The 27,541-nt window shown below is 45.3% G+C and overlaps 1 protein-coding gene across 2 annotated transcripts in view; it reads left to right on the top strand.

Moving 5' to 3' along the window:
• The window catches only part of PRKCH (protein kinase C eta), a 243,115-nt gene that overhangs the window by 159,053 nt on the left and 56,521 nt on the right, over positions 1 to 27,541 (top strand). For both annotated transcript variants that reach the window (XM_059694232.1, XM_059694224.1), the window contains exon 10: positions 331 to 485. In XM_059694232.1, the coding sequence (XP_059550215.1) occupies positions 331 to 485 (155 nt within the window). The remainder of the gene's footprint in view (positions 1 to 330; positions 486 to 27,541) is intronic.

The raw sequence follows: 27,541 nt of genomic DNA, 5'->3' as shown, positions 1-27,541 counted from the left end.
AGCATCAGTGTCCTCGCTTTAATAAAGGCCCAAATAATTAAGCTCAGGGTTGCATGGCATTTAAGGTACAGAGCGAGAACTAGAATGAAAGGCTTCGGCTATCTTCTCTACTTTTCATTTAATGTAGACATTGAAGGCTGTGTGGAATTGCTTAAAGGAGACCCTGGTCTACGCTCTACCTCCTCCCAGGGATCTAACCCTAGCCAACCCAGTCTGCTTTCCCCAGTGCCCCTGTCAGAACGTTGCATTGAGTACCTCCATCTGACAGCCTCTTCTCCCTAGGCCCAAGGTAATTGATGTTGATGGGATCCTCTCTTGTGCTTGTATCAGGATCGGCTGTTCTTTGTGATGGAATTTGTGAATGGGGGCGACTTGATGTTCCACATCCAGAAGTCTCGTCGTTTTGATGAAGCACGAGCTCGTTTCTATGCTGCAGAAATCATTTCGGCGCTCATGTTCCTACACGAGAAAGGCATCATCTACAGGTGAGTTCTAATTGCTTGTAACTCCTCCCGTAACTAATAGCCTGTTCCCTCTCCTGGCTTAACCCAGCCTTCCATTTCTCATGATACTGAAATCTTTGGGGAATTAAATTTACAAAGGTTTGAGTGTCCATTAGAATAAACAAATAATGTAGCGATCAACATTGCCTGTAGAGTAAAATTTGTCCCCATGTGGTGTGTGTAAAATAGGCTGGGAAGAGACTACTCATGAGTTCGCTCAGCTGGGGTTTGCTAACAGCCTGGTATAGTCAAATTCTGCAAGGTGCTGAACACATTGTTGCTCTCTCTTTTTCTCTTCTGTAATGTTGGAAATTATTGGTTCCATTAAAAAAAATCCTGCCTAAACAGACAGGTGTGATCACTGTTGCCCTGAGTTGATGAGAATCCCAGTCAGATAAGGTGGCGGCTCACCAGCTGAGACTCTGAGAGGTGAACTATTGATGCGCAATGTCCCGTTTGACGATATTTCTCATTTGGAGCCTCCTCCCAAATATTATTTGACTCCATTTCACAGCACACAATCCTTTGATCATAATACAACGTACATTGAAAGGGCTTGAAATCTGGTTGCTGTTGTTAGAGCTCAAGGAATATCAGATGACACTTTAATCAGACAGAAGAAGGTTAGGTAAAGTGGGAATGTAATTGTGGATTTCAGACAATCGTTAGTCTTAAATGTCCCTCTTTTCCCTGTTGCCACCATCCCTCTACTCTTTAAATCACTTTATAACTTAATTGCCATGTATACTCTTTATTTTCTCTTGAGATGCTGTCTCTTGAGAAAAATTCTCTTATAGGAGGAGAATGAATGTCGATGAAGAACTTCTGGATTGAAACGCTACTTGTTAGCTTTGCTATGTGCTGTTCCTTTTGCGAACTCATGACAGAATTGGCATCATTATCAAAGTGCGAGAGAACTCTAGCAACAGGGCATTTTCTCAAGTACCCCACGCGTCAGCAGAGGAGGGGAGGAGGGAGACTAGTAAAGGTTGGAGCAGGATGCTGATGATGCCAGAAAGACGTGGGAAAGTGACAGAGGGAGACAGGCTCACTACAGCAATGCCTCCTCAGCTAGAGGTAGCCACGCCCCAGCAGTGAGGTAGAGAAGGGGGTGCAGAGCAGGAGCCAGGCCGCATGACCCGCACAGGGACTAACTATCCTCGAAGGTACTCAGGAATCTCCACTCATTCTCGAGTCAGGGAGCTGCCCAGGTGACTGTAGACAGCGGCGCTGTGAGCTTTCTTAACCAGGCATGGTGTTCCCCTGGGGGCTCTACCGTGGAATTTCCCGTCACAGTGTCCTGCCCAGCCCACGGTTGGCAGTGGTTGCTGATACAGTCTCTGATGGCAGAGGGAGGTCAGAGTCCTTCCTGATGCTGCTGTAAGATTCTGGGCCCTGAACTCATTTTTGTTCTCCTGTCCATGGCTTATCCACCCACTTCTGCTTTGTTTAACCCAGAGAGAGCCTTACGCACATTTAATTTTTAAGAACAGTGACTTCCCTACTAGATAGGGACTTCTGTTATAAATCATCATCATCATAACAATGGCAACAGCAGCTAAACTGAGCTCTTGTTACAGGCACAGCACTTTGTCTGCATTTCTCCCGGGATCCTTCTAACAGCATTATTATATAACAGTAACATTGTTCATGTTATTTAGATGAATAACTGTATCTTAGAAAGCCTTAATAACCAGATCACTACCTGGTAGTGAAGCCAGAATTCAAACTAAGTTTTTAAACACTGAGCTGCACTGTCTCCTGGGGAGAGACTTATATTCTAGGAGTACCACTAAAGCGTGGCTTCTTATAACCCTCCTGGTGATCCGGAACTTTATTCATGAAAATGAGGCATAGCGGGTATCTTAGCCCACTTGGGCTGCTATAAGAAATACCATGGACTGGGTGGTTTATAAACAACAGAAATTTACCACTCAGAGTTCTGGAGGCTAAAAGTCTAAGATCAAGGTGCCAGCCTTGATTCGGCATCTGGTGATGGCGATTGGGTACTAATTCTGTATATGAGGGCTCCACCCTCATGGCCTAAACACCTCTCTAAGGCCCACCTCCTAATACCATCTCTTTGGGGTTTGTATTTCAACACATGAATGTTTTGGCATTGGGGTGCTGAAGGGGAAACATTTAGACCCCAGCAGCAGAGAGAAGCAGTAAGGTCTAAATTCATTTTTTTGAATACTCAGAGGCTTTTCTTAAGCACCACGTTACATGGCCGAGAGGCAGCAAGCTTGGGTTCCTGTGTAGGATGTGCCCCCCTCTGCGTCTGCTTGTTTCATGTGCCCCGAAATGTGGAGGATGGGCATTGATTTGATGTGGTTTCTGGTAAAGCGGTATCAGCCGCATCTTGAGTTTTGTTTCAGTTCTTGGTATCCGTGGTTCAATTCTGAGAATTTATTTTAGTTTGCTCTTTGTCTTCAATCCCACGCGCAGGTTCTAGCTGTGATGGTTGACTGAAGGGAGCACATTGCGTGAGGATGGATGCAAATGCTATTTTTATCCTGTGGATTTATTTCACAGGATAGTTGAATTCCATTCAAGGTACTGGCCTGAGAGTGAGTCTTAAGGCTAAGTCCTTGAAAGCCCTTGGACTTCCCACACTGTAGAGAGCGCATTGGAATCATAGAAGGTGTGCATTTATCCGGAAAGCACAGTGAGAAACTTGGGAGCACCAGACAGCCTCATGTACCGTACATGTCCCAAGATGGCCTTTATTGGAGTTTAAATGATCTTTCTGTATTGGATGATATCTCTGACCTGTCCAAATGGAGTTGTTGTTGTTATTTGCTTGTTTGTTTGCAAGGTCTTTCTCTTTTTTCTTTCTTTTTTTTTGGTAGAGGTTTATTTTCCAGCAAATATAAAGATGGCACCATCTGCAAGCTATTGCCCTGCAGGACTTTAGAAGATAGGACCTTAGGTTCCCTCTGACATGACTTTCTTCTCTCTCTTAGCTGACTGTGCCTGTGGGAGAGGAGACAGGCCAATTACATTTCTGTGCTTTTCCTCTTGTGTCCTGACCCAGATTCTCAATGTGTTCACTTGCATTTCATGAAGGAACAGAAACCCAGTTCCCAGGAGATACAGCAAGAGAAGGGTCTGCCCCATTGCCTTAGGTTGGAAAGTCTGGAGCCGGCCATAGGCAAGAAGAGAAGGCTGGGAAGTAAGGAGTCAGTGAGTCACTTTGCTAAGGGAAAAAGGACTGTTCATCCCCTGTCCTGGGCTTGTTGGCTGTCTGAGAGCCCAGATAGTGCTCATGAATAATTTTACATGGGCATTGACTTTTTTCCAGAGTCAAACCTGACAGAAAAGTTAGGGACACAAAGGGGCATGCATCCCATTGGCCAGCATGATGGGCACTATTTTCTGTCATGTTTCATGAGCTGTATTCAAGGGGAATTCAGCCACCATTGACATTTCAACCCAAATTCCTGGCGCCAGCCAGCACACATTGGATTTGCTTTTGTTGGCAAAGCGTGGACTGTATCTCAGACATGTTGAGTGGGGAAGACGTTACAGAAGAGCACAGTTTGTTTTTATTCTTCCTCACCATGTTACACTTGAACATACAGCACATTTCAACACAGTTTTCAACTCATGGGTCTGACCACTTTGGGCCATATGCAGTTCTTAGCATGCTGGATTCTTGAGTACATGATAACCAATATTTAGTCTTAAAGCCTGTCAATGTAGGAAACATCCAAACGTGTAGAGGATTTTTATGAATTTATTTGAGCCAAACTGACAATTATTGGGAAGCAAATTCTCACAGATTAAGAAAATGCTCTGGAGAATGGCAGTTTTACAGCTTATTTTATATACTAGGATAAAAGGAGGAGTTATAAGGAGGGTTACATGAAATCCATTGGTGGTAGATTAGGAAGGTGGGAGAAAGCAAAGTGGGGAAATCTCTGGGATTGGATAAAAAATAAAATGAGACATCAGTGGGCATACTAAAGTTAACAATTTACAACACATAGAGATGGTATTCCAGAAACAAGATAACAATGAAGGGTTCTTTGGTCTGGTGTTCTGGTGTGGTGAGTGTACCCTGAGAGGTCTGGAAAAGGAGGCTGACTTTACAAAGATATGTTATCCTAGATGCAAAAGATAACAGATTTACTTAAGATAAAGATTGCACTTTTTCAAGGAAGCTACAGGCCTAAGGTGTAACTACCAGCCACGATCTTCATCTGCTTTTATGAATGTTTATGTTCAGAGAATTCTCTATGGTTACTTTCGGTCTCTGGGTGTGTAATGCCCTTGCCATGTGGCCTCCCCTGAGTTTGTTAGGTTTAGGCTGTGACCCCTTTTTCATCCACAAGCTCCAAGTGCTTACTGTGGGAATTTGCTCTAATTTTCCCCATGTGGAATTGGCCCACAGCCTCTGACTGCTAGACCTGACATATTGTCTTGTACCCATATACCTATGCAGCATAGTACTTTTAAAGAAAATCACCTTTGAAATCTCTTCCAATTGAGAGAACAATCTCCACTTAATTTGACTTTTTTTTTTAAATTCAGAATTTGGTAAGATTTGCAGTATCCCTCCAAGATAAGATATGTTAAGCTAGGCTTTAAACATAACTGTTGGATCTGCATGAATATACCAATCTCTAATATAATCTGAATCTTATTTCTCAAAATTATCATAAAGGACTATCAGCTGCTTTGCTGATTCCAGATACCCGTGTGTCCTGAAGTTAGCTGAGCATCGCTTTGCTCAGAGAGCCCACTGTGAGGCCATCCCTGTGAGCATTGCTTTCATGCCCAGAATTCACAAGTCATCTGTTTCCAAATCAATTTGCATGTTGGTTCAGTGATGAATATCCCATGCTGTGTCATTGTTTTCTGATATCTTCCTCTCCCCCTCTTGAAAACTGTGGCAATACCTTTCTTATTCCCATCTCCTGGCATCTTTCTTATTCCTCTTTCTTATCAACAGACTTTCAGAGCCCCAAATGTCTTTCTGTGAACCTGGAATTTTTGACTCTTACTGTTACCTCACCTATTTTGGAATTCAATTCCATTTATTCTACTCATTCTAGTGAGAAAAGTCTTATTTTTAGATGAAGATGAAAGTCAAATATAGGAGCTCAGTTTTCCCTTTGCCATGTGAGAACATTAGTCCTGCTTCGAGAACTGGGTCTGCTCTTTCTTGATCTGAAAAGATTTGTCATTTTCATATGTCAGAGATGACATGCTAGCTGTGGGATTCTCAGTACTTTACACTTTCACATCGGATTTTGACTGTGAGCCCTTACCTTACCCAGGTTATTACTGGGACTCTGAACATTTTAGTCATAATCCTGTCTCCCTTCCTCTTTTTTAAAAAATTAAAATAAAATTTTAATTGATTTTTAGAGAAAGGAAGAGAGGGGGGCAACATCCATCGGCTGCCTCGGGGATCAAACTTGACACCCTTTGGTGTACAGGACGACATTCCAACCGAGACACACTGGCCAGGTCCTGTCTCCCTTCTTAGCTTGTCATACTTGCTGTGCCACATAGTGGCCTCATCCAGTGCCTGTTCTTTCACTGTCACCAGAAAGTGACTTCAGTTCTTCACTCCTAAGATCCTTTTTCAAAGCTCAGAGGCTTTCTAGCTTATTAGCATAGCTGTCCTTCCCCCCAAAATGAACCTCATTTCGCCACTTTTCTTCTTCCTTATACAACCTTTGGAGATATTTTACAAATATTTATTGAGTGCCGACTCTCAGCCAAGGACATGGACATGATGATGAGCAAAAACAAAAATGCTCCCTTGTGGAGAGTATGGTCTAGTGAGGGAGAAAGACATCATCCCAATAATCATACCAATAGAAAATTCCAACTGTGCAGAGGAGAAATGCATTGCCATGAGTGAGAACCTCTAATAGGGTGATTTGATCTGATTGTGACTCTTGAGCTGAGGTAACTAGTGAAGAGGGAAGGAAAGAGCATTCAAGATAAGGAATAGCAAATACAGGTGCCCAGTGTCAGGAGGGAGCATGGCAAGTTCAAGGGCTTTTAAAGAAGCCTATTGTAGTTGGAGACTAGACGCATATCTTCCCAAGATTGGCATTTCATTATCCTAGTGTTTCCATTGTTATCAAGATTTTATTGGGTACTCCTTATAAATAATTTATTTAAAAGTTAGGTCAGCCTGGTCATGTTGCCAATCCCTGGGCGAGCTATCCATTCACAGTGAGTTCCTGTGTCCAGTTCCTCATGTTTATCTTCAACAATGGAATTATAAAATATTAGAGTCAGCTGAGACCTCCAAGAGTACTTACTAGTAGTGCCAAGTTCTCCTTTACAGATGAGGGAATCAAGTCAGAAACATTCCGACAGTGATTGGCTTCTTAGAATGAATGTTTTCCTAAGATGATTCACAATTTGTTTTTCATCTCCAGGAAAAAAAAAAATCACCATTAGAAAATTTTGTTTCAATCTTAAACTTACTGCAGACATGAAGAACTAATCAGGACATCTGGAGGCATTTGATACTGTTCACTCCATTTCAAAGAAGAAAATGCAATTGGGCTCAGAATATATTTACTGAGCTCTCACTTGTGTTGGGAGTAGATACAAAATGAGTAGATGTGGTGTCTACCCTTTGAGGTTCTTTCTGTGGGTGGGAGAGAAGGTCCATAGTAAGTAATGGCAGATGAATTCTAAAGTTGGAACATGCCCAGTGTATTATGGGAGCACAGAGAATGGTCACTTAGTCTCAAATGAACACTAGCAAGTAGAACAATCAGGACTGGGTGGATCCAGGGGATAAAGAAGAAACATGAGATCATTCCCAGGAGTTAAGTGAAAAGGTTCAATGGATAGTGGTACCATTAGCTAAAAGAGATTATGAGATCAGGAAGAGATCAAAGTAAAAGATAATGATATGTAGAGACATAATATGCCAGGTACTTGAGACACATGCCAGTGATGCTCAATGGACAGGAGGATATGAGTCTGAAGTCCAGTGAAGAAAATGGACTAGAACTAAATATTTGGAAGTCATCAGGACATAGCTGTTAGTTCATATCACGGGACTGGGTGAGATCACTCAACAAGAGTTTATTAAATGGAACAGTGAGCCAAGGACAGAACCCTAGAGAACCAGGCCCCATTAGAAATCTGCCTACCTTTGGCTCCAAGGTAAAAAAAACTTGATATACTGGATCATTTACAGTTGTGTCCACAAAGTGCAATTCCATTGAAAATATCCTATATCCGTGGTCGGCAAACTGCGGCTCGCGAGCCACATGCGGCTCTTTGGCCCCTTGAGTGTGGCTCTTCCTAAGCCTTAGGAGTACCTTAATTAAGTTAATAACAATGTACCTACCTATACAGTTTAAGTTTAAAAAATTTGGCTCTCAAAAGAAATTTCAATCGTTGTACTGTTGATATTTGGCTCTGTTGACTAATGAGTTTGCCGACCACTGTCCTATATAATAAAAGGCTAATATGCAAATCAACTGAACTGTGGAATGACCAATCCCTAAGATGCGCACTGACCACCAGGGGGCAGGTGCTCAATGCAGAAGCTGCCCCCAGGTGGTCAATGCGCTCCCAGAAGCTGGGCTCACGGCTGTCTCCATGGGGAGTGGGCCTAAGCTGTCAGTCAGACATCCCCTGAAGGCTCCCGGACTGCGAGATCCCCGCCCCCTTTCCGCTGAGTGCACGAATCTCGTGCACTGGGCCTCTAGTAATGCTATTAAAAAATAGAAAAAGATCACTCATTTTAAAGTAAGTTTGAGAGTCAACATACAGGTTTGGGCCAAAGTAAGTTTACAGTTATGAATACACAAAACACAGAGTTTATTCTTGGATTATTTATTAATTATTGTAATCCTTATTTGTATTACAACTGTAAACCTACTTTTGCCCACTCTGGTATATTCTTTCAACAAAGAATACAGGGCATGGTTTTCAGAAGAGCTATGTGCCAGACTAAATTCTGCTTCATGCTGGGCCTAGGGATGTGGGCAGGCTGCTAAATGCCCTGGGCCCATTTACCCATCTCTCCATTGGGGGCATTGTTGATACGGCTTCCCTGTAGGGTGTTGGCGAAGCTCAAACCTGATGGAAGTGAAAATATGAGAGCCCTTTGAATTGTGCTAGATCAGTATAAGATACTATTCTTTGCATGTGTGCTATCAGCTGATTTGGGTTTTCTTTGTAGCCTTGGCTTGAGCTGAAATTATTCCCAAAGAACTTCCTTAGGAATAGGTAATTTTCACAGAAATTGGAGTTCTAGCTTGTAAAGCCAAACCTCTGAAGACCAATCCAATGGTGCTTTTCTTTCTAATCAAACCACTTTGTTGGCATTTTAGCAATATCTTGAAAGTGTATGTAATTAGTATACTTATCATGTATCCATCATAAATCCTTAAGATAGTTTTCTTAGGAAGACCTGCAGCATATAAGACTTGAAGACCATACTCTTGTATTTTATTTACAATTTCAGCTGTGTCTCTAATGTTTGGGGGAAGCAATTGAATTCACTTTGAGTTCACCTTTATCAGTATTGAAGTAAATTTTTGGTTTTCATTTGAGGGAGATTCAGAAACATTTTCAGACCATTGGTGAATTTCCTGGTGGCTTAGTCCCAGTAATACAGTTTCTTAAAGGACCCAGATTAATGGCAGAAAGACATCTCAGCCCTGGAACGCCAGGATTGTTTTTCTGTACTTCACATTTGTTAAATCAGAGCACTCATCAGTGTTTGACCTTTTGTGTCAACAAAGGCTCTGGTTATTTGCAACTAATTGATAAATGTGCTAATGGTTTCACTGGCTAATGAAATCAGACCACCTGTTTTGCTCTTCTCCCCACCAAATTGACCAAGAAACCTATTGCTTCATTATAATTAAACACAATCTTGGATTTGAGCAATAAAAATATAGTCAGTTGATCTTTAGGTACTAGATAAACACTGCCATTTGTAAAAAATAATTTAATTGTGCACTTGAACAAATGCTTATGAAATGTCTACTCAATGCAAAAGCTTTATGTCAGGCTGTCAGAGAATAAGAGAATAAAGAACAGCCATGCCCTGAAGCTCAGGGTGATTGTTCATTTCTCTAACAAGTATATGTTGAGCACCTGCTGGGTGCCAGGCACTGTTTTAAGCTCTGGGGGTGCACAGGAAATAAAGCAGACAAAACCCCTACCCTCTGGAAGCTTAAACTCTATTGCAGGTAGCCGGACAAACAAAAAGTAAACATATTGAATGGGGTTTTTTGTTTTTTTAAAAAATATGTATTAAATTGGTTGGGTACATTGAATGTTGGGGTGATGAATTCTATGGAGAAAGAGCTGTGCAAGGGGAAGATAAAGTTCAGGGAGAGTGGTTTTAATGAGTTACACAGAGGATTTAGAAAAGCATCTTTGAAAAGGGGTATTTGAGCAGATGAGCAGAGACCTAAGGGCGTGGTGAAGCAAGCTCTGTGTGTGCATCTGGAAGAGAATCCCAGATGACAGAAGGAATGCCAGGGACTAGCAAAGAGAACAGTAGGCTGGAGCAGGTGCCCTGGGGCACAGTAGAGGGAGCTGCTCCAAGCTCTCGCCTAGATTCTCCCATTTGGAATAATAGCCACGTGTTGAGCATGTAAGTCATAAGGATAAGCACCTTTGTAAGGAGGTTTTATCTACTTACTTTTAACTTCTTATGACATCTCTCCAAGATAAGAGGCATTATCCTCATTTTACAGATAAGAAAGTTTGAGGCTCTGGGAAATAAATGACTTGCTCAAGGTCATACAGTATGTGGTGGAACTCTACAACCCCACCTCAGTTTTGAATGCACGAAGGTTGCCGAGTTCCCTCGAGTTCCCACGAGGTGGGAGCACATGCATTTTTTCCCTTGGCCTTGAACCTCTTCTCCTCTTTGCCAAGCTGGCTCCTGCTATGCTGTCTTAGCTTAGTTGTCATCTTGTCTGGGGAACTTTTCCAGATTCCCCTAACCTCCGATCTCGATCTAGATGATGTGCCCATCCTCTGCTCCCACGGCATCCTGTAATAAGCTCCCCGCAGCACTGTCACTGGCCGGGCCTCCACCCTGGGGATGTTGTGTGAGGATAGGGACTGTCCATAGCCCACCATCTATCCCCAGCATTACACTGGCCCAAACCCATGATTAGCTCAGAATTCAAGTAGTGCTTTTAAGGAAAAAGTCAATGAAAGCCTTTCAAGAAATTTTTCTGATCTACTGAAAAAAAAAAAAAAAAGAATTTTGAGCATCCATAATAGCATTTGCAAAATGATAGTTCTAATTCTTCAAGAATTTTAAAATTTTGAATTTTCATTTTGATCATAGTAATCATTCTTTTATTCACTATAAAGACACAATTTCTTGTTCCTTGCGATTGCAATTCTCAAATGAGAGGTATTTCATAGGAAGCAACTCATTGCAAATGTTTCTTCAGATGGCCTTTAAAAAGGAGCCCTCTGGTACTTGGGTTTGAGAAACTGGGATCTCTGATATGGTTCTCCTCCACATTGTCTCCCTGGATAACGTGGGCCCATAGCATTTGAGGCAAATTTAAGTTGTGTACTTTTCTGCTTAAGGTAATGCTAGTCCCTCTCAGAGTTGCCTTAGATCTGTCTGCTATAATCAGAGGACTTCACAATAGTAATCTATTCCAATTTTTATGCCTCTCTGCTAAAAGCAAAGGTAATAACTTCCTCAAGATTATGTTATAAACTGGACATTGCTTTGTAAGTTCCTTAAACCTACGTGTATATTTTACACATATGACTGGGGTTTCACTTTTCTACGGTTATGTGTATGTTATTGAATAACATTAATACCCTAAGTTATAAAGGGGCTGCATCTTCAAATGAGGTTATACAAAAATATTCTTCTTATAAAAATGTGTATATATAATCTTCATTGGGTATATTTTCATTAGAGAAATTTCCCCCTGTTCATTTTAAAAATAAAATTATTCTCTAATTATAAAAGTAACACTATAGTAAGTGTTGCTATTTAAAACATAAAAAGTAGCCGTAACCGGTTTGGCTTAGTGGATAGAGCGTCGGCCTGCAGACTGAAAGGTCCCAGGTTCGATTCCGGTCAAGGGCATGTACCTTGTGGCGGGCACATCCCTAGTAGGAGGTGTGCAGCAAGCAGCTGATCGATGTTTCTCTCTCATCGATGTTTCTAACTGTCTATCCCTCTCCCTTCCTCTCTGTGAAAAATCAATAAAATATATATAAAAAATAAAAATAAATAAGTAAATAAAATATAAAAAGTAAAAATGAAATAACTTATAATCCTGCCACAGAAAGATAATAATTTTTCTTCAGTTATACTTCCTTAAAGATTTAATGTCTTTTTAAAATTTTTTTATTTTTTTTAAATTTTATTTTATTTTTTTACATCACCATTTATTCCCTTTATGCCCTCTCCCACCTCCACCTAACCTCCTCCACCCCCTTTAATGTATTTTTTAAAACAAAATTGAGGTCATACTATATATTTTAACCTAATTTTTTACTTACCATTTCACCTACTATGAAAGACATTTACATTCTTTTTCAACTTAATATTAATTGATAGAGTGGTCTATCATATGGACCTACTTAATTCATAGTACATTTAAGTTGATATACTATTACTAATGATGATGTATGCAACTATCTGGGTCTGTCTTTGATTCTTCCCCTGGAACAGATTGCTGGAGGTACTACTGCTGAGTCAACAGGCATGCATGTTACAACTTTCCCCCAGGGTGGAGGGACTGGGGTTCCCGGCTTGGCTTGCCACTTCCCAGCTGGGGAATGTTGAGTTGGTTGTTTAACCCCTCTAAGGCTCCGTTTCTTGATTGATAAAGTGAAGGCCTTGAGGGTAGTTATTAGAATTAAAAGGGGTTCCTGTGAAGCCTTCGTTGGGGCCTGCTATGTAATATATCTCAGTAACATTTACCTTTTGAACATTTTTTGGACAAAATACATCAGGGCACATGTTTCAATGGTGGCTGTTGGTAATATCTTTCCAGATCACTTTCCCCATACATCTTAAGTGTACAATTTGATGCATTTTGACAAGGGTAGACAATATTTAATCAACATCCCAAATAAAATATTGAACATTCCATCATCCCACAAAGTTTCCTGGTGCTACTTCCAGTTAATCCCTAACCACCCCCTCCCCTGCCATAGGCAAACAGTGCTGATTCTGTGATGGATATTATAGGGTGTGAGTATCACATTAGGATCCTGAAAGTAAAAGCACTTCTCAGTAGCATCATTGTGAGTATAAGAGGATGGGGTCCTTTAAGGTGACTGCTTCATGCAATGGTGATCATGGTCAGAAGAAATCACCCAAAACGAAGGCCCCGTTCTCTTAGTTGGGTTCACCCTCTTGCAGGGAAAATGGTTCCAGGAGGGTAAATACCAGCATGTCAACATCTGAGTGTAGGTGATTATTTTATTTCTAATGTTTTTAAGGCTTTTTAAATGTTCTCTTGGAATAAATATTACCTTTCTAATCATGAAAAATGTTATTTTCAAAAGCGCTCACATATGTGATATTGAATATACTCCAACAACCCATTCTGTCAAGCCTCGACCCTCAGGCTGTGTCCAGTCCTTGTCTGTGAATACCAGTTCTATAGAAGTCCTAAAGTCATCGTTTTAGTTCACTCAGGCTGCCTAACAAATACCATAGGCTGACTGACTTAAACAACAGAATTTTTTTCTCACAGTTCTGGAGGCTGGGAATCCAAGACCCAGGTGCCCGCCAATTGGTTTCTAGTGAAGGCTCTCTTTCTGGCTTGCAGACAGCTGCCTTCTTGCCGTGCCCTCCCATGGCTGGCTGGGGAGGGACAAGCAAACTCTCTAGTGTCTCTTCTTATAAAGAGCACTAATCCCACCTGGGGTGGGGGCATCTCATGATCTCATCTAACCCCAATTACTTCCCAAAGGCTCCATCTCCAAATACCATCATGTGGGGAAAATAGTCGGGGGGGAGGGGGTGGTCAGACCTTCAACATATGAATTTGGGTGATGCAAACATTCCATTATAGTCATTCATTTATACATGTATTCAGTTTTTTTAAATGTTTTCTGATACATTAAGCAAGGTGCTTTGCAACTACTTAGCTTGATAGTGCAAATTCTACCGGGGAATGATTTCATCTCTAAGGAGACTAGCACCTGCTGGAGCTGAACGCACAGTGGACTGATCTGAGAGAATGGCCTAGGATTAGATGGAGGCTTGTCATCCTTTTAGCTCACTGAGCCGTGTATGGTCTTCTTCGAGCGATGTTTTTCAGGCGTGCTGAGGGTAAGTTTTGATCCAATTACCAAGGATGGTAATTCTTGGGAATTACCGTGGGAAGAGAAATAGCTAAGTGGGGCGTGGCGTTATAGTTTGCCTTTTGCTGTATAGTCTGCAGCATGTGCCTGAACATGGAATTTTTCCCACTGTCTCACAAAAGTCAAACTTTACTTACCAGTGAACCTCCTAAGAAGAAATGTAACTTGGTGCAAGCACCCTGTTTCCGTTTGGCAAGAATGCTCAGACTTCGATGAATTTCTGGGTTCGGTTGCAAAGAGTGAGTGAAACCTGACAGGCAAACTGCCCCACACCCTGGCCAATGACGTCATTGAGGGGTTTGGTCCCAGAGGTTTGTGCATGGTGCACACCTGGGAAGGCGGCAGTGACCACATGGCCTTTCATTTCTCCTTCCTTCCTGCACACCGCTCCTCCAACCTCCAGAATCCCCATCCAAACATGCCCTCTGCCCCACAAGAACACTGTTCTGGACCATCCTTGATAATTGGATCAAAACTTACCTGTCCTGTGTCCCACTAAGTCTCAGGTTTGAAAAGGAGTTCAAAGTTACATACTCTTCTCATTCAAAGCATGAATACCTAACAACCTGCCAAATGGTCATTTTTCCCGATGCTTAAACACCTCCAAGCAAAACGGAACTTGTTACCTCCACTGCGAGGCATCTGTGCTTATTGGAATATCACCCTTATGCTGAGTCAAACAGTGTCTCCCCAGTGTCTTCTGTTCACAGGTTCTGGACCACCCTTAAGGAGTAGACTGAAAAAAAACACATCTTCTACAAGAACACCTTTCCAATATTTGAAGCAATCTGGCAATCGAGTTTACCTATCAAAGAGGGAAATACTTTTATCGCGATATTGCTCATTCTGGTGTGTGTGTGTGTGTGTGTGTGTGTGTGTGTGTGTGTACCACTGATTTCTGAGCAATCATAAGCCAGTTGTGTAATTTTTCATTCCAGATTCTTAGAATGATATCCAGTTGACTTGTTACATTCTTTTCTCTGAATATTTGAAGTGTCTTAACTGGTAACTAAACTACTATGAATTATGGTGTTAGTAGGTCATGTTATCTCTCCCAGATAAGACTTGGGCTTTCACTGGATTTTGTTGCTGCTGAATATAGGGTGAGAGACTAGTTGTTGGTGTGATCTCAAACTAGGGTGTTCAAGGTTTCCTTTGGTGTAGATCTCAGAGGAATTGAATCCCTACCTACATTTGTGAATATAGTTTCAACCTCTGTGTGCACATGAAAATAGAGAAGGTGGTAGTGAACCCCTGGACATTATTTCCAGGGAACTCTGTCCACAGTCCCCTCTGCAAAGGTGTATGCTTTTCACTCGAGGCCACCTGTGCTATGCTCCAGGGTGACTTGCCAAAGATTTGGCACATGGTGAACACAGGTGTCAGGGTGGAGGCGATAAAGCCTTGAACACCTCGAGTCAGACACCTGTGGAACTCCTAGTCAAATGATCCATCTCAAAGTTGTAAATACCAAGCTAACCTTGGACCATAGACTCTGGGTGGGTTGCATGGCAATGGTGAAAATGCGGCAGTATTGACTTATAGTTTAGACAGGCTTTGGAAGCAAACTTGGATTTAAAACTTACCTCCACAATGTACTCGCTCTGTGATCCTGGCTAAACTCTTTCATGTCTCTAAGTCTCCATTTTCCATTCTACAACACGGGGATAGCAGTACTCCATGTCCCACGGGATGCTTGTAAGAATTGCGTTCATGTGGCTTGTTTATTCCCGTGTCTGGTATCAGTTAATGCTCCTTACACATTATCAGTTATAAAGAAGAAAACGGATCCAGAGAAGAAAGTTGAACAGTGAATTCACTTAAAAAGTGGACAGATTCAATAAGGAAATGGTTGGATAAATTAGGGCATATGTCTATGGACTATTATGTAGCTGCTAGAGGCCCGCACACAAAATTTGTGCATGGGTAGGGTTTCTAGGCCTGGCCTGCGATCAGGGATCAGGACTGATCTTCCTCTGCTGCCGACAGCAGGCCCTGCCCCCCACCACCAACGCTGGTTGCCCTCTGTGTGTGGGGCGACCAGCGGGGCAATTGGAGCACTGCTCGCTCACATCCGCCTTGGCCTGGCGCCGTCCGCCATCACCCACCCCCGGTACCCCGTTCCCCATCAGGCCATCGGGGTCTGCAGGCTGGGAGCAGCTCCCACATTGAGTGTTTGCCCCCTGGTGGTCAGTGAGCATCATAGCAACCAGTCGTTCTGTCAACCCATTGTTCTGCCATCTGGTCAATTTACATATTATGCTTTTACATATATACTAGAGGCCCGGTTCACAAAAATTTGTGCACTTGCGGGGGTGGGGGGTTCCTCAGCCTGGCCTGTGCCCTCTCACAGTCTGGGACCCCTCGGGAGATAACAACCTGCTGGCTTAGGCCTGCTCCCGGGTGGCAGAGGCCAGGCCCAATCCCTAGGTGCAGCCCCTGGTCGGGCTCAGAGCAGGGCCGATTGGGGAGTTGGGGCGCCGCCCCCTGTCATGCACAGAGCAGGGCGGATTGGGAGGTTGCGATGCCACCCTCGGTCATGCTCAGGGTAGGGCCGATTGGGGGGTTGGGGCACCGCCCCCTGTCACACTCAAGGCAGGGTCGATGGGGAGGTTGCGGCGCCACCCCCTGTCATGCACAGAGCAAGGCCAATCAGGGGTTTGGGGTGCTGCCCCCTGTCACGCACAGAGCAGGGTCCATCAGGGGGGTTGGGGCTCTGTACCCTGTCATGCATAGAGCAGGGCCCATCAGGGGGTTGGGGAGCTCCCCCCTGTCACTTACAGAGTAGGGCCGATAGGGGAGTTGGGGCACTGCCCCCTGTCACACACAGAGCAGGGCTGATCAGGGGGTTGGGGCACCACCACTATCACACTCAGGGCAGGGCCAATGGGGAGGTTATGGCTCTACCCCATCACACACAGAGCAGGGCCCGTGGGGTGGGGGTTGGAGTGCCGCCCTCTATCACCCATAGAGCAGGGCCGATCAGGGGGTTTGGGCGCTGCCCCCTGTCACACTGATCCCAGTGCCAGGAGACCTCTCAGCTCCGCTGATGCTGGTGCTGGGAGGCATATTACCCTTTTACTATATAGGATAGAGGTCTGGTGCACGGGTGGGGGCCGGCTGGTTTGCCCTGAAGGGTGTCCTGGATCAGGGTGGGGGTCCCCACTGGGGTGCCTGGCCAGTCTGGGTGAGGGGCTGAGGACTGTTTTCAGGCTGGTGGGTGACTGAAGCTCCCAACCGCTCCTTTTTTTCTTTTTCTTTTTATTCTGGGCCAGCTTTAGCTTTGAGGCTTGGCTCCAGCTCTTAGGCCTCCGCTGCTGAAAGCAGGTTTCTGGCCTTTGTTTACCTTCTGTATTTGAAACAATGTTGCGATCCTGCTGGCTGAAGCCCGACGGACTAAAGCAGGTTTCTGGGGTTTTGTTTAGCTTCTGTATTTGTAACATAGTTGCTTAGAGTTGCAGCTCAGAGTCCTGCAGCGGCAGGCGGGGAACGTTGGAGTCCTCCGTCACTGAAGCAAGCAAGCCTCATGTTCGCTTTAAGCTGCCTGGCTGCCGGCGGCCATCTTGGCTGGCAGTTAATTTGCATATTGCCCTGATTAGCCAATGGGAGGGGTAGCGGTCATACGCTAATTACCATGTTTCTCTTTTATTAGATAGGATATATATCTAATATATATAGGAAGAATGAGTTAGATCTACATTTATGGACCTGGGTGGTTTGTTCCTGATGGAGCAATAAGTTGGGGAAGGGGAGTTAAAGGTGGTATGTATGCTCATTTTAGTGCCTTTTTTTTTTTTTGGTTAAAAAAAAAAAAAAGCCATCTCTGTATAGATATGTAGTACAAGGAGAAAGTTGTGAGAGACCACAACTTTTTAGGATGGGGTGAACAGTTATTAATTTTTCATTTTGTATCCTCTTATTGTATTACTGAGCATGGTAAAGATGTATGACTTTTCACCAATCAGAAAGGATATATGCACCCCTATGTTCATAGCAGCACAATTCACCATAGCTAAGATCTGGAAACAGCCTAAGTGCCCATCAGTAGATGAATGGATTAGAAAACTGTGGTACATCTACACGATGGAATACTATGCTGCTGTAAAAAAGAAGGAACTCTTACCATTTGCAATGGCATGGATGGAACTGGAGAGCATTATGCTAAGTGAAATAAGCCAGTCAATGAAGGAAAAATACCACATGACCTCACTCATTCATGGGTAATAAAGACCATTATAAACTTATGAACAATAATAGATACAGAGGCAGAGCTGCCTCAAACAGATTGTCAAACTGCAGTGGGAAGGCCGGAAAGGGTTGGGGGGCAGGAGGGAGTGGGGTAAGAGATCAACCGAAGGACTTGTATGCATGCATATAAGCATAACCAATGGACATAAGACACTGGGGGGTAGGGGAGGACAGGGGATTGGCAAGGGCGGGGGGAAAAAAAAAGGACACATATGTAATACCCTTTGTAATACTTTAAGCAATAAAACTTAAAAACAAACAAACAAACAAAAGAAAGTAAAGAATGAAATAATAAAAAAAAAGATGTATTACTTTTGTGATTTTTGAGGACAAATTTTAAAACATAAGTTAAAGGCATGGGGGATGGGCAGAGAAAGGAGAAGTGGGCAGGTGTGGGAGGGCATGTGAGAGGGCAGATGCATTGCCCAGGGGTGTGCAGGCTGAAAAGCCAGGACTCACATTTTCCCTCTTATTTGTCAGGACTGTATTAGGGCTTGTCATCCTAAGCTCTGCTTTCTGTATTCGTTTTCATTTTCTATTCCTCAATTTCTGGCGCCAGGTATAGCACTATTTCTTATTTCTTCTCTTTCTGTTTTATTTCTAGCAACTGAGCCGATGCTTATCTGTGGGGATACATTGGGAGCGATAAGTGATATGAAGATGGTTCTGAACATGGAATTAGTTATTGACTAAAGAGCAATGACAATATAATTGAATTAGATGAGCTAATCCATACATATGATTGAAAGAGAAATGTTTAGCTATTCTAAAAAGATTACAGTGAAAGGTAACTCCAACCTCCCAGTTCCTCTTTCTCAAGGCAACCTGTTATCCATTTCTTATCTGTCATTCAAGAAATAGCTTATACATACACAAGCTCTGTGTTTGAATGCATTTCCCACTGAAAAACAAGGGTATTGGTTACCATTGAAGAAGAGAGGTTTCCCTAAGCCTTTAGAAAAACCAACCCTAAACTCCTATAAGAAGGTAGCAGCTGAGTCTTCTTTTCTTCTCCGAGAGGGTCTGTGGGTAAGGCTGCAAACCAGCCAAGAATCCGGGCCTTGTTGGAGAAACTGCAGATTTGTTCAGATCTTGTAACAGACTTATAAAAGTGTGTTGCAGTTACGTAGCTACAGAGAGAATTTTATTTCCAGCCCTCCACGTAGCGCCGTTGCATCAGTCATTATAGCTGGATTATGGAGCAGCATCAGCGCACACCTCCACCGTTGAGGGTGGGGCCCAGCATGGGTGCAGAGTGCCTTGCTCCTGGGGGGGTGGGGGGGGGGCGGCGGCTTTGCAAACCCCCTTTTCTGCAAGGCGCCCAAGCAAACCCTGGGAGGAGGGGGAATCATAGGTGAGCTCCTGTCCTCTGAGAACACGAGGAACACGTGCAGGAGTCCAAATCTTGCAGATGATGCAAGAGGAGGTATTAAATCTTAGTTTAATCCAAGCAGTGAGAAGCTCGCCCCTCCCAAGTTCATCTAGCCAGGATTCTTACCACTCCGACAAAGAAAAGGAACTGTGAGCAATAGAGGAAGGCAGGTGACGTTGAGTCACAAAATGCACCCTTTGAAGAACAGGTCATGTCATCATGAGCCCTTCCTGAGGTGCTTGTGGCTCTGTGTTCATTCTCAGAGGGAGGAACAGAGGGAGGAAGGAAGGCAGACAGGGCGGGGGGGGGGGGGCCTTGTTTGTTTGTTTTAACACCTACAGAATTGAGAGAAATACACTGCGGCAGTGAAATTAATTTACAATCTCATTGACAGCTGGGGAGGGAAATTCTGACAAAGCAAACCTGTGATCTGATGCGGCCGGCTGGCGGCTGTACTGGCAGAGGGAGGCTGGGATGCCATTTGGCCTGAAGAACACTGCAGTTCTGTTTCCTTGTCTGGGAACAGACAGGTTCAAACCTGTCAGAGGCGGCCACTGCCTTTCCTTGTGACTGACTTATATGTGTGGCGGTGATATTTTTTCCCCCGTAAGAATTCTGGTTGGGTAACTCCGAAAGTTAAAATTTTTTAAAAGAAATGAATGAGAAAAGTTAGCCAAGGCCCCCACAGATGCCAGGAAGAGAAGGTCCACACAGCCGGCGGGATCTGTGAGGTCTTTGTTCACAGCTCCCCCTGCAGATCCTCAGCCCCAGCGGCGCAGCTTGAGGGCAGTGTCTGTGAGGCTGCCGCTTAAGAACTGGGACTCTGTTCTCGGGCGCGTATTCCTGGGGGTTTCAGAATGTAAAATATGAAGTGTGTGTAATCACAGTTCCCAGCACTGCTTGGCATTTCGGCTTTGGCAGCGAGAAGGGGAACACTGAAATCTTTATGGCCAGGCAGGCTGTTTCATCTCTGTGCTGTGGACACACGACCCAAGGGAGTGCCGTGAAAAAGTGCTCTCCCTCTGATGTCCCTCTGAGGGGCTACGCGCTCTGATCGATTCACTGCGGCTGCAGGATAGCTTTATTTATTTATTTATTATTTATTTTAATATATATATTTTTATTGATTTCAGAGAGGCAGGGAGAGAGAGAGAGAGAGAGAGGAGAGAGAGAGAGAAAGAAACATCAGTGATGAGAGAGAATCATTGATCGGCTGCCTCCTGCACAACTCACACTGGGGATGGAGCCCATGACCGGGAATCGAACCGTGACCTCCTGGTTCATAGGTTGACACTCAACCCCTGAGCCATGCTGGCCGGGCTGCAGGACAGTCTTATCTTCTGTTTTCGCCGAAAGAAGGAGGGAGCGTGGAGGCTCCCCTTGTGGAGCACTTTCACAGCGTCTCACTTGAGACAGGACCCAGGGAGCCTGGCCTGAGTCACACGTGTGTGTAGCGGGTTAACTGGAGAACCAGCAGCTTAGCAGAGGTGCTCAAGATACTGTACTTTCTAAGAATTAATTCTCCAGATAAACACTCACCAAAGAGTTCAAGATGAGGAGTCAATAAAGAACACGCACTTTCAACCAAAGAGGAAATTCAAGCGAGTGCCCGCGTCTGAGGAGGCGCAGAGGCACAGTGTCCACGGGGAAGTCCGGTTGTTCCTGATCCCCCTGCCTACCATCCCCTCCCGGCACAGAGCCCCACTTTGGACAGTACATTGCGCAGTCACCCTACGAAGAGGTGGCTACATGCTACAACTTTTTCTTTCCCTGTGAGATGGCAGAACCCAAGGAAAAAATATATTTCTACAAATTGAGAGGGTCCCCTTGCAGTAGCAGGGGAAGTCTCCAAGCATTTTCCTTTCATGGACTTTTCTCCTTTAGCCCATGGCTTAAGAATTTAGTTCTTTACCATTTTTTAATGGTTTTCTTCAGCATTGGTCATGGTCTTAGTTTCAGACAGATTGGGGGAAATTGCCTTTCCTTGAGTCCCATGCACTACCTCCTTTGTATCTCATGTAATATTTACTTGAGATCTAAATGTGTCACATGCATCTATGTAATCATGCGTCCACTTATTCATTTACTCATGCAACAGATATTCACTCTGAGACCTACTTTGTGCCTGGGGATCTCATAGTGAGGCCTACAGGAAGCATGTACCCGAGTGTAACATATAAAGAAGTGAAAGTAATTACCAGTTGTGAAAATTACATGGAGGGCAATAAGTGAGGTGTGTGTGTGTGTGTGGTTTTTACTTTTAGTTTTACTCCATAGTTCTAAAGAAAGGGAAGGAGGGATGGAAGGCGAGCATGAGAGCTACTTCTTTCATTGTTGAAAACCTAAAGTATTTTACTTGGGGTCTCAAACTTAAATACTTTCAGAAAGGGGAACCAATGGAGACACTCCCGTTACCCAGTTCTAACCAAATAGAACTCACATGTTTCTACAGCTAAAGTTCGTGTAAAAAAGAAAGACCAGGAGCCCAAGGCCAGACCTGCAGGAGTGTCCCACTCCATTTGGCCCTGAGCACTCATTCACGTCCTCCGAGGCCTCTAGGTGTCTTTTAGCTCCAAATTGATGCCCACCGGGCCTGGTCAGCCTTCCATTTCAGTGGGTCCCCAAGTGGGTCTCTTGGAGAAAAGGAGGACAGTGTTAGAATTCTATAACCACGATGAGCTTTTCCACCTCACTTTGGAAATATTGAGCCATCCCTGTGCCGTTGGGACGGCAGAGAGACCGTGCTCAAGGAAACCCATGGAAAGTCTGAGTGCTCGGAGAAATGTCAGCGCTTCGTCTTCAGCCTGGAATGTCTCCACTCTGCTGTGGTGCTCCTGTGAGTCAGCAGGAGGAATCTCACCACACCGTGGCCTCAGGCCTCAAATCAGCAGGCCCTGGCAGAGTCCCAGCCCCGGCGGGAGGGGTGGGGTCAGTGCTGTTCCGGACCACGCCAGCCCAGGGATGCAGGCTGCTTCCAGCAGAGCATGAGGCATCCACCCTTCCAAGCCAAGTCCCACCCCCTCCTGGGTTCTTGGGGGGCTCTCTCTGCAAAGCTCCTCTTCCTTTGTCCTTCAGCCGATGCCCGCTCCTGCCACCCTCCCAAAAGGTTAACATCAGTGCCAAGAGTGAGCCTCTAGAGAAGCAGCTGATATCCTCCAGGAAGGATGGGCAGGGCCACCAGTCACCTGCCCTGTGGCTCCCAGGCCTGAGGCTGAGAGAGAAAGGAAAAAACCCTAGAAAGGGGATCCTGACCGCCTCATCTTCCCTTTGGCCACGCAACGACTCTTCCTGAACAGACGTGTAGTGAAATAGTTTGGTCCTAATAGCAGGAGAGTTCCCGCAGGCAGTGGCCTTCCACGAAACAGCTTTTAAGACATTGGTGCCTCCAGGTGGAATCATGTAGACTCGCTTTCCTTTGAAGGTGAGTCTGTACCCTTAAGCCTTACATTTTCCTGTTCCCTTTAGTCCCCAGCCTTTAACAGCCATTGACAAAGGGAATGCATACTAATAACTACAGTATTTCTTTGATTCCAAGGAACAACATATCTCAAAATGTTGATGAGATCTGATGTGATAAAAATGAGTGTTCTGGCAGCTGGCAAGATTTTTTTGTGGGGGAGAGGGGGTCACAGTTTTAAGGAACTTGCCTTATCGAAAAGCATTGGAGGGAGGGCGCAGGCACAGTCTGAGAATCAAGGCAGTACAGAGGTCGGAGTTTTGTTCTTTATGTAGCAATCGAGGACTTTTTTCCATGTAGGCACGAGGATAGAAGGTAGCTGGGTGCATGTTAGTAAGGCCCCCCCAAGTGACAATGAAAGGGAAACAGAAGCCTCGATGGTCAGGGAACTGTTTCATCAGCTGGATTTGAGAGCTCTGCCCTTCGCCATGTGCCAGCCGGGCTCCGGCAGGAGGAGGCTACAGAAAGAGCGGCGGTGTGTGCAGACAGCCACATTTTCCACGGGGTCAGAAAGGCAAAGTCAGCCCGCCCCTCCCAGGCTCATCCTGGAAGATTTGGCCTCCCAGTCATTTCTTCCCAGAAACTGGGGAATCGGGTCTCAGATAAGTGTGGGTGTGGATATCCCAGCATTACATGAAAGCAGGAGGAAAAAGCAGGCCAGGCGGTTGAGCTGTGTTTCCGATGAGGCCCAGTACTGTAAATGGTCTTTCGTTGCTGGATTCCTCATCTCTGTAAACGTTCTTGAGGAGTAGAGCTGAGGACATGGTTTCACCCAGGCAGAGCCTATAGTCTCCAGACAGTGCTACTGACGAGCATCTCATTGCTCGTTAGCATCTTATCGTGCCGCTTCCTTCCCATCCAGGTTCTCACCTTCCCAAGGCGAACATTATCCCGAGTAACGTTCATGCATGACTAGCATGGGTGGTGCGGCTGGGCGGGGGCAGAAGGGGACTCCGGGAAGAGGCCCTGAATCCTGCCAAGCCTCCTGCCGGAGTCGCGGTTTCCAGGAATTGCATCTGATGCGAGTTGTGAGTTATGGCATGAATGTGTGTTTGTTTAAAATGGACTTTTTGGTTTGGAAAGTGCCCTTCACCCCCGCCTGACATGCTGCAGTGCACTCATTTGCCCTGTGTGGCCGGTGCTTTGAAGCACGCAGGCTCAGAATAGACCATCGTTACAGTTAAGTCGTCCATGGGCTTGCTTTGACCATGAAGGGGACTTCTCCACCATTTAGTTACTCATTCAACATGCCCCAGCATCCGCTTTGTACTGGGTTTGCCTCTGAAGACCAAAAGATAAATAAAATAGGAACCTTGCGCTCAGTGTTTTAGTCTGTTGGGGGCTCCGAACACATCCACAAATTGACAATTTAAAACATGGTACCAGCCCTAGCCAGTCCACCTCAGTGGATAAAGCGTCGGCCCTCTGACTGAAGGGTCTCGAGTTCATTTCCTGTCAAGGTCACCCTGGTTGCAGGCTCAATCCAGGCTCTGGTCGGGCACATGTGGGAGGCAACCAATCAATGTATCTTTCTCATATCCTGTTTCTCTGTGTCTCTCCCCCTCCCTTCCACTCTCACTAGAAATCAGGAAAAATACCCTCAGGTGAGGATTAATACAAAACAAAACAAAAACATGGTACCATAAGTGCCCAAAGTCAAATGTAAAGAGTGCAATGAAGCCACAGGAAGCTCTTAATTCTGATGGAGAAGAGGTGGCATTTGCACCGCAGGTTGTCAGTTAATAGCAATATAGGAAAATACATGCCAAGTATATGGAACCGCAGGGACGGTGGCATGGAGGCGAGATAGCTTCCCATGCTTAGGAATCTCGAGGACTCCGTGTGACTGGGGGGAGGAGGGAGTGTCAGTTACAATACGGTGATGTGAGAAGTGGATGGCTTTGAATGCCTGCCTAGGAAATTTGGCTTTATTTGCCTGTCAATAGAAGCCATCAAAGGTTTTTGAGAAAGACTAAGGGGAAGTAAATGTAATGTGTTAAATAGAGTGCCGAGGAGCCCAGAAGCCTGGAGTTGGGGTGGGAGGCCTTAACATAAATCAAGCAAAATAGAGCCACAGTTTGAAGCAAGCCAGTGACAGTGGAAAGGCCGAGAAGAGGAATGGGGGTGACCCAGTGGAGGAAAAGCTGGGAGGACTGCGCAATGGATATGAGGACCAAGGCGTAGGCATGAGACGTGACTCCAAGATTCCCACTGGAGAATGCTGAAGCTTTGCGCTGAGGGACGACGACAGCTGGATAAAGTCCAGTGTTCATCCTTTTGTGTTTGAAGGGTTAAAACGCCCCTCATAGCTGTGCCCACAAAGCAGTTCATTTCTAACTTCTCATGCAGGTCTGGATCTCAGGGTGCAGGTTTGGATTTGGGGCCCATCTGTCTAGGGCAATGGTCAGCAAACCGGATCTCGAGCCACATGCGGCTCTTTGGCCCCTTGAGTGTGGCTCTTCCACAAAATACCACGTGCGGGTGTGCACGTACAGTGAGATTGAAACTTCGTGGCCCATGCACAGAAGTCGGTATTTTGTGGAAGAGCCACACTGAAGGAGCCAAAGAGCCGCATGTGGCTCGTGAGCCGCAGTTTGCCGAGCCGCAGTTTACCAACCACTGGCTAGGGCAGTGATGGCGAACCTATGACACACGTGTCAGAGGTGACACGCAAACTCATTTTTTTGGTTGATTTTTCTTTGTTAAAAGGCATTCAAATATATAAAATAAATATCAAAAATGTATATCTTTGTTTTACTATGGTTGCAAATATCAAAAAATTTCTATATGTGACACGACACCAGAGTTTAGTTAGGGTTTTTCAAAATGCTGACACACCGAGCTCAAAAGGTTCGCCATCACTGGGCTAGGGTAATATTTGAATCCATGGCGTTGAACTGCACAGGTAGAGAGCCATGCAGAGCCACTCACAGCTGGGCAGCCAGTGCACTGAGCAACTCCAGGGAGGGCCACTCCATCGGAGCCACTGAGACTTGTGTGAAGACTCGGAATCTTTCTAGGGGTTGGTGATCACATGTCTTCAGAAAGGGGAGCCTTTTTCTAATTTGCACAAAGGCGCCATATGGTCTGGCAGCAGTGCTGGAAATAAGCCTGGGCAAGGGCCGGAGCAGCATCTTGGGGAGCTGCCTCCCCCTTGAGGGAGGGTGGAGGGGGTGGAGCCCGCAAAGGAGACACTTAGCAGTGGTTAGAGACTTAAGTAGGGTTGTGCTTCGTTGCCTTGGAATTTACCTGAAAACAGAGTCACCACTCGGTGAACTGTCATCTTTGGTTTAATGAGTCAGAGCAGCTGCTAATAATATCCGTCAGTTCTCTCTCTTCGCATTTCTATGGGTTTTTCTTGGTCTCAGCAGTTGGTACAGTTAACTGTCTGCATTTGGTTAGGGTGTAGAATGATCAAGCCTGTTCCCGAGAGCCCATGCTGGGCAGGTGAGCATCATCCAGGGCAGGTAGCTGCCTCCTCCAGAATGCCCGCTCCAGAGCCTGCCCCGTGGGTGCCCAGGATAGCAGGTCGTGTTCACTGTCCATAGGGAAGGGTGCTCCCTCAGGCCACTCGCTCCTGTCACATTCAGCTCCGGCCGGCCAGGAGTCAGGAGTAGCTGGGACAAGGTCCAACCCCAGAGCAGGCAGAACCTCTCGGATGGCGCTGAGTGCTGATCGCCAAGGACCTGGCAGGGCGGAGGGAGCCTCTTGCCGCCTGAGGCGCACAAAAAAGTAAAGGCGTCCCCAACACAGTGGCTCGGAGGCTGTCCCGGCTCCTGTGTGGCACAAACTACAAAGCCCACAGCCCCCGCCCCCCTACGTGTACCAACAGGATGGTATAAACGTTTCTTGCAGAAGAGGAAGCATGTGCCCTGCCCTGGCCCGTGATTCCCCGCCCACACAGACCTGTCACTGATGCCTCCTGGCACTTGTGGCCTCGTTTGCATCAGTGGAAATTTCCAGGAGGAGAGAGCACCACCGTCCTGCCCAGGAATTCGGCACATAACTCAGATCAAAAATTCCAGTTCACGCATTGGTCAAAGGGATCCAGGCTCTCGACGGGCAGATGACATATTGAAACAGCCATAAAGCTCCGAGGGAGCACAGGGGTTCTCTCCGTGGGTGGGACCCGATTGCTTGTCCATGGCCTAGATCGCTCCAAGTGTTCTGTTTTCAGAGTAATTCAGTTATTTTAGATCTGAAATTTTGGTGACTTTTTCATCAGCGGACTCTCTGCTGCTTAATTTGAATAAGGAAGACAGTCTCCTTTTCCAACGGGGAAAAGATCACTTGTCCTGGCTTGGGCGTACTTGTTTTTTCCTACCTGCAAGTCCGCCGAGACTCCCTGGCTCGGGGTGCCATGCCCTCAGACAGCTTCGGGGTGATTTTGTGCTCTGCACCCTGTGATGGGCAGGTGATCACGTCAGCCCTCTTTAAGGAAAGGCCTCTGAAGCAGAGAGGATTTTTCCATGACTTCAGAAGGAAAATCTGTGGGGTTAGAACCCAAGAGGCTGAGATGCAGGAGATGTGCTCACAAACTGCCTTCTCCACAAGACGCAGGGAACCGACCATTTCCCAGTGAAAAGTTTGCTTCATCAACTTTCAAAAGGAAATTAGTTTCTCATGATGGGAATCCTGTGCTTT

The sequence above is a fragment of the Myotis daubentonii genome, chromosome 1 (genome assembly GCF_963259705.1).
Source record: "Myotis daubentonii chromosome 1, mMyoDau2.1, whole genome shotgun sequence".
Lineage (NCBI taxonomy): Eukaryota > Metazoa > Chordata > Mammalia > Chiroptera > Vespertilionidae > Myotis > Myotis daubentonii.
This window is presented reverse-complemented; position numbering and strand designations above follow the sequence as displayed.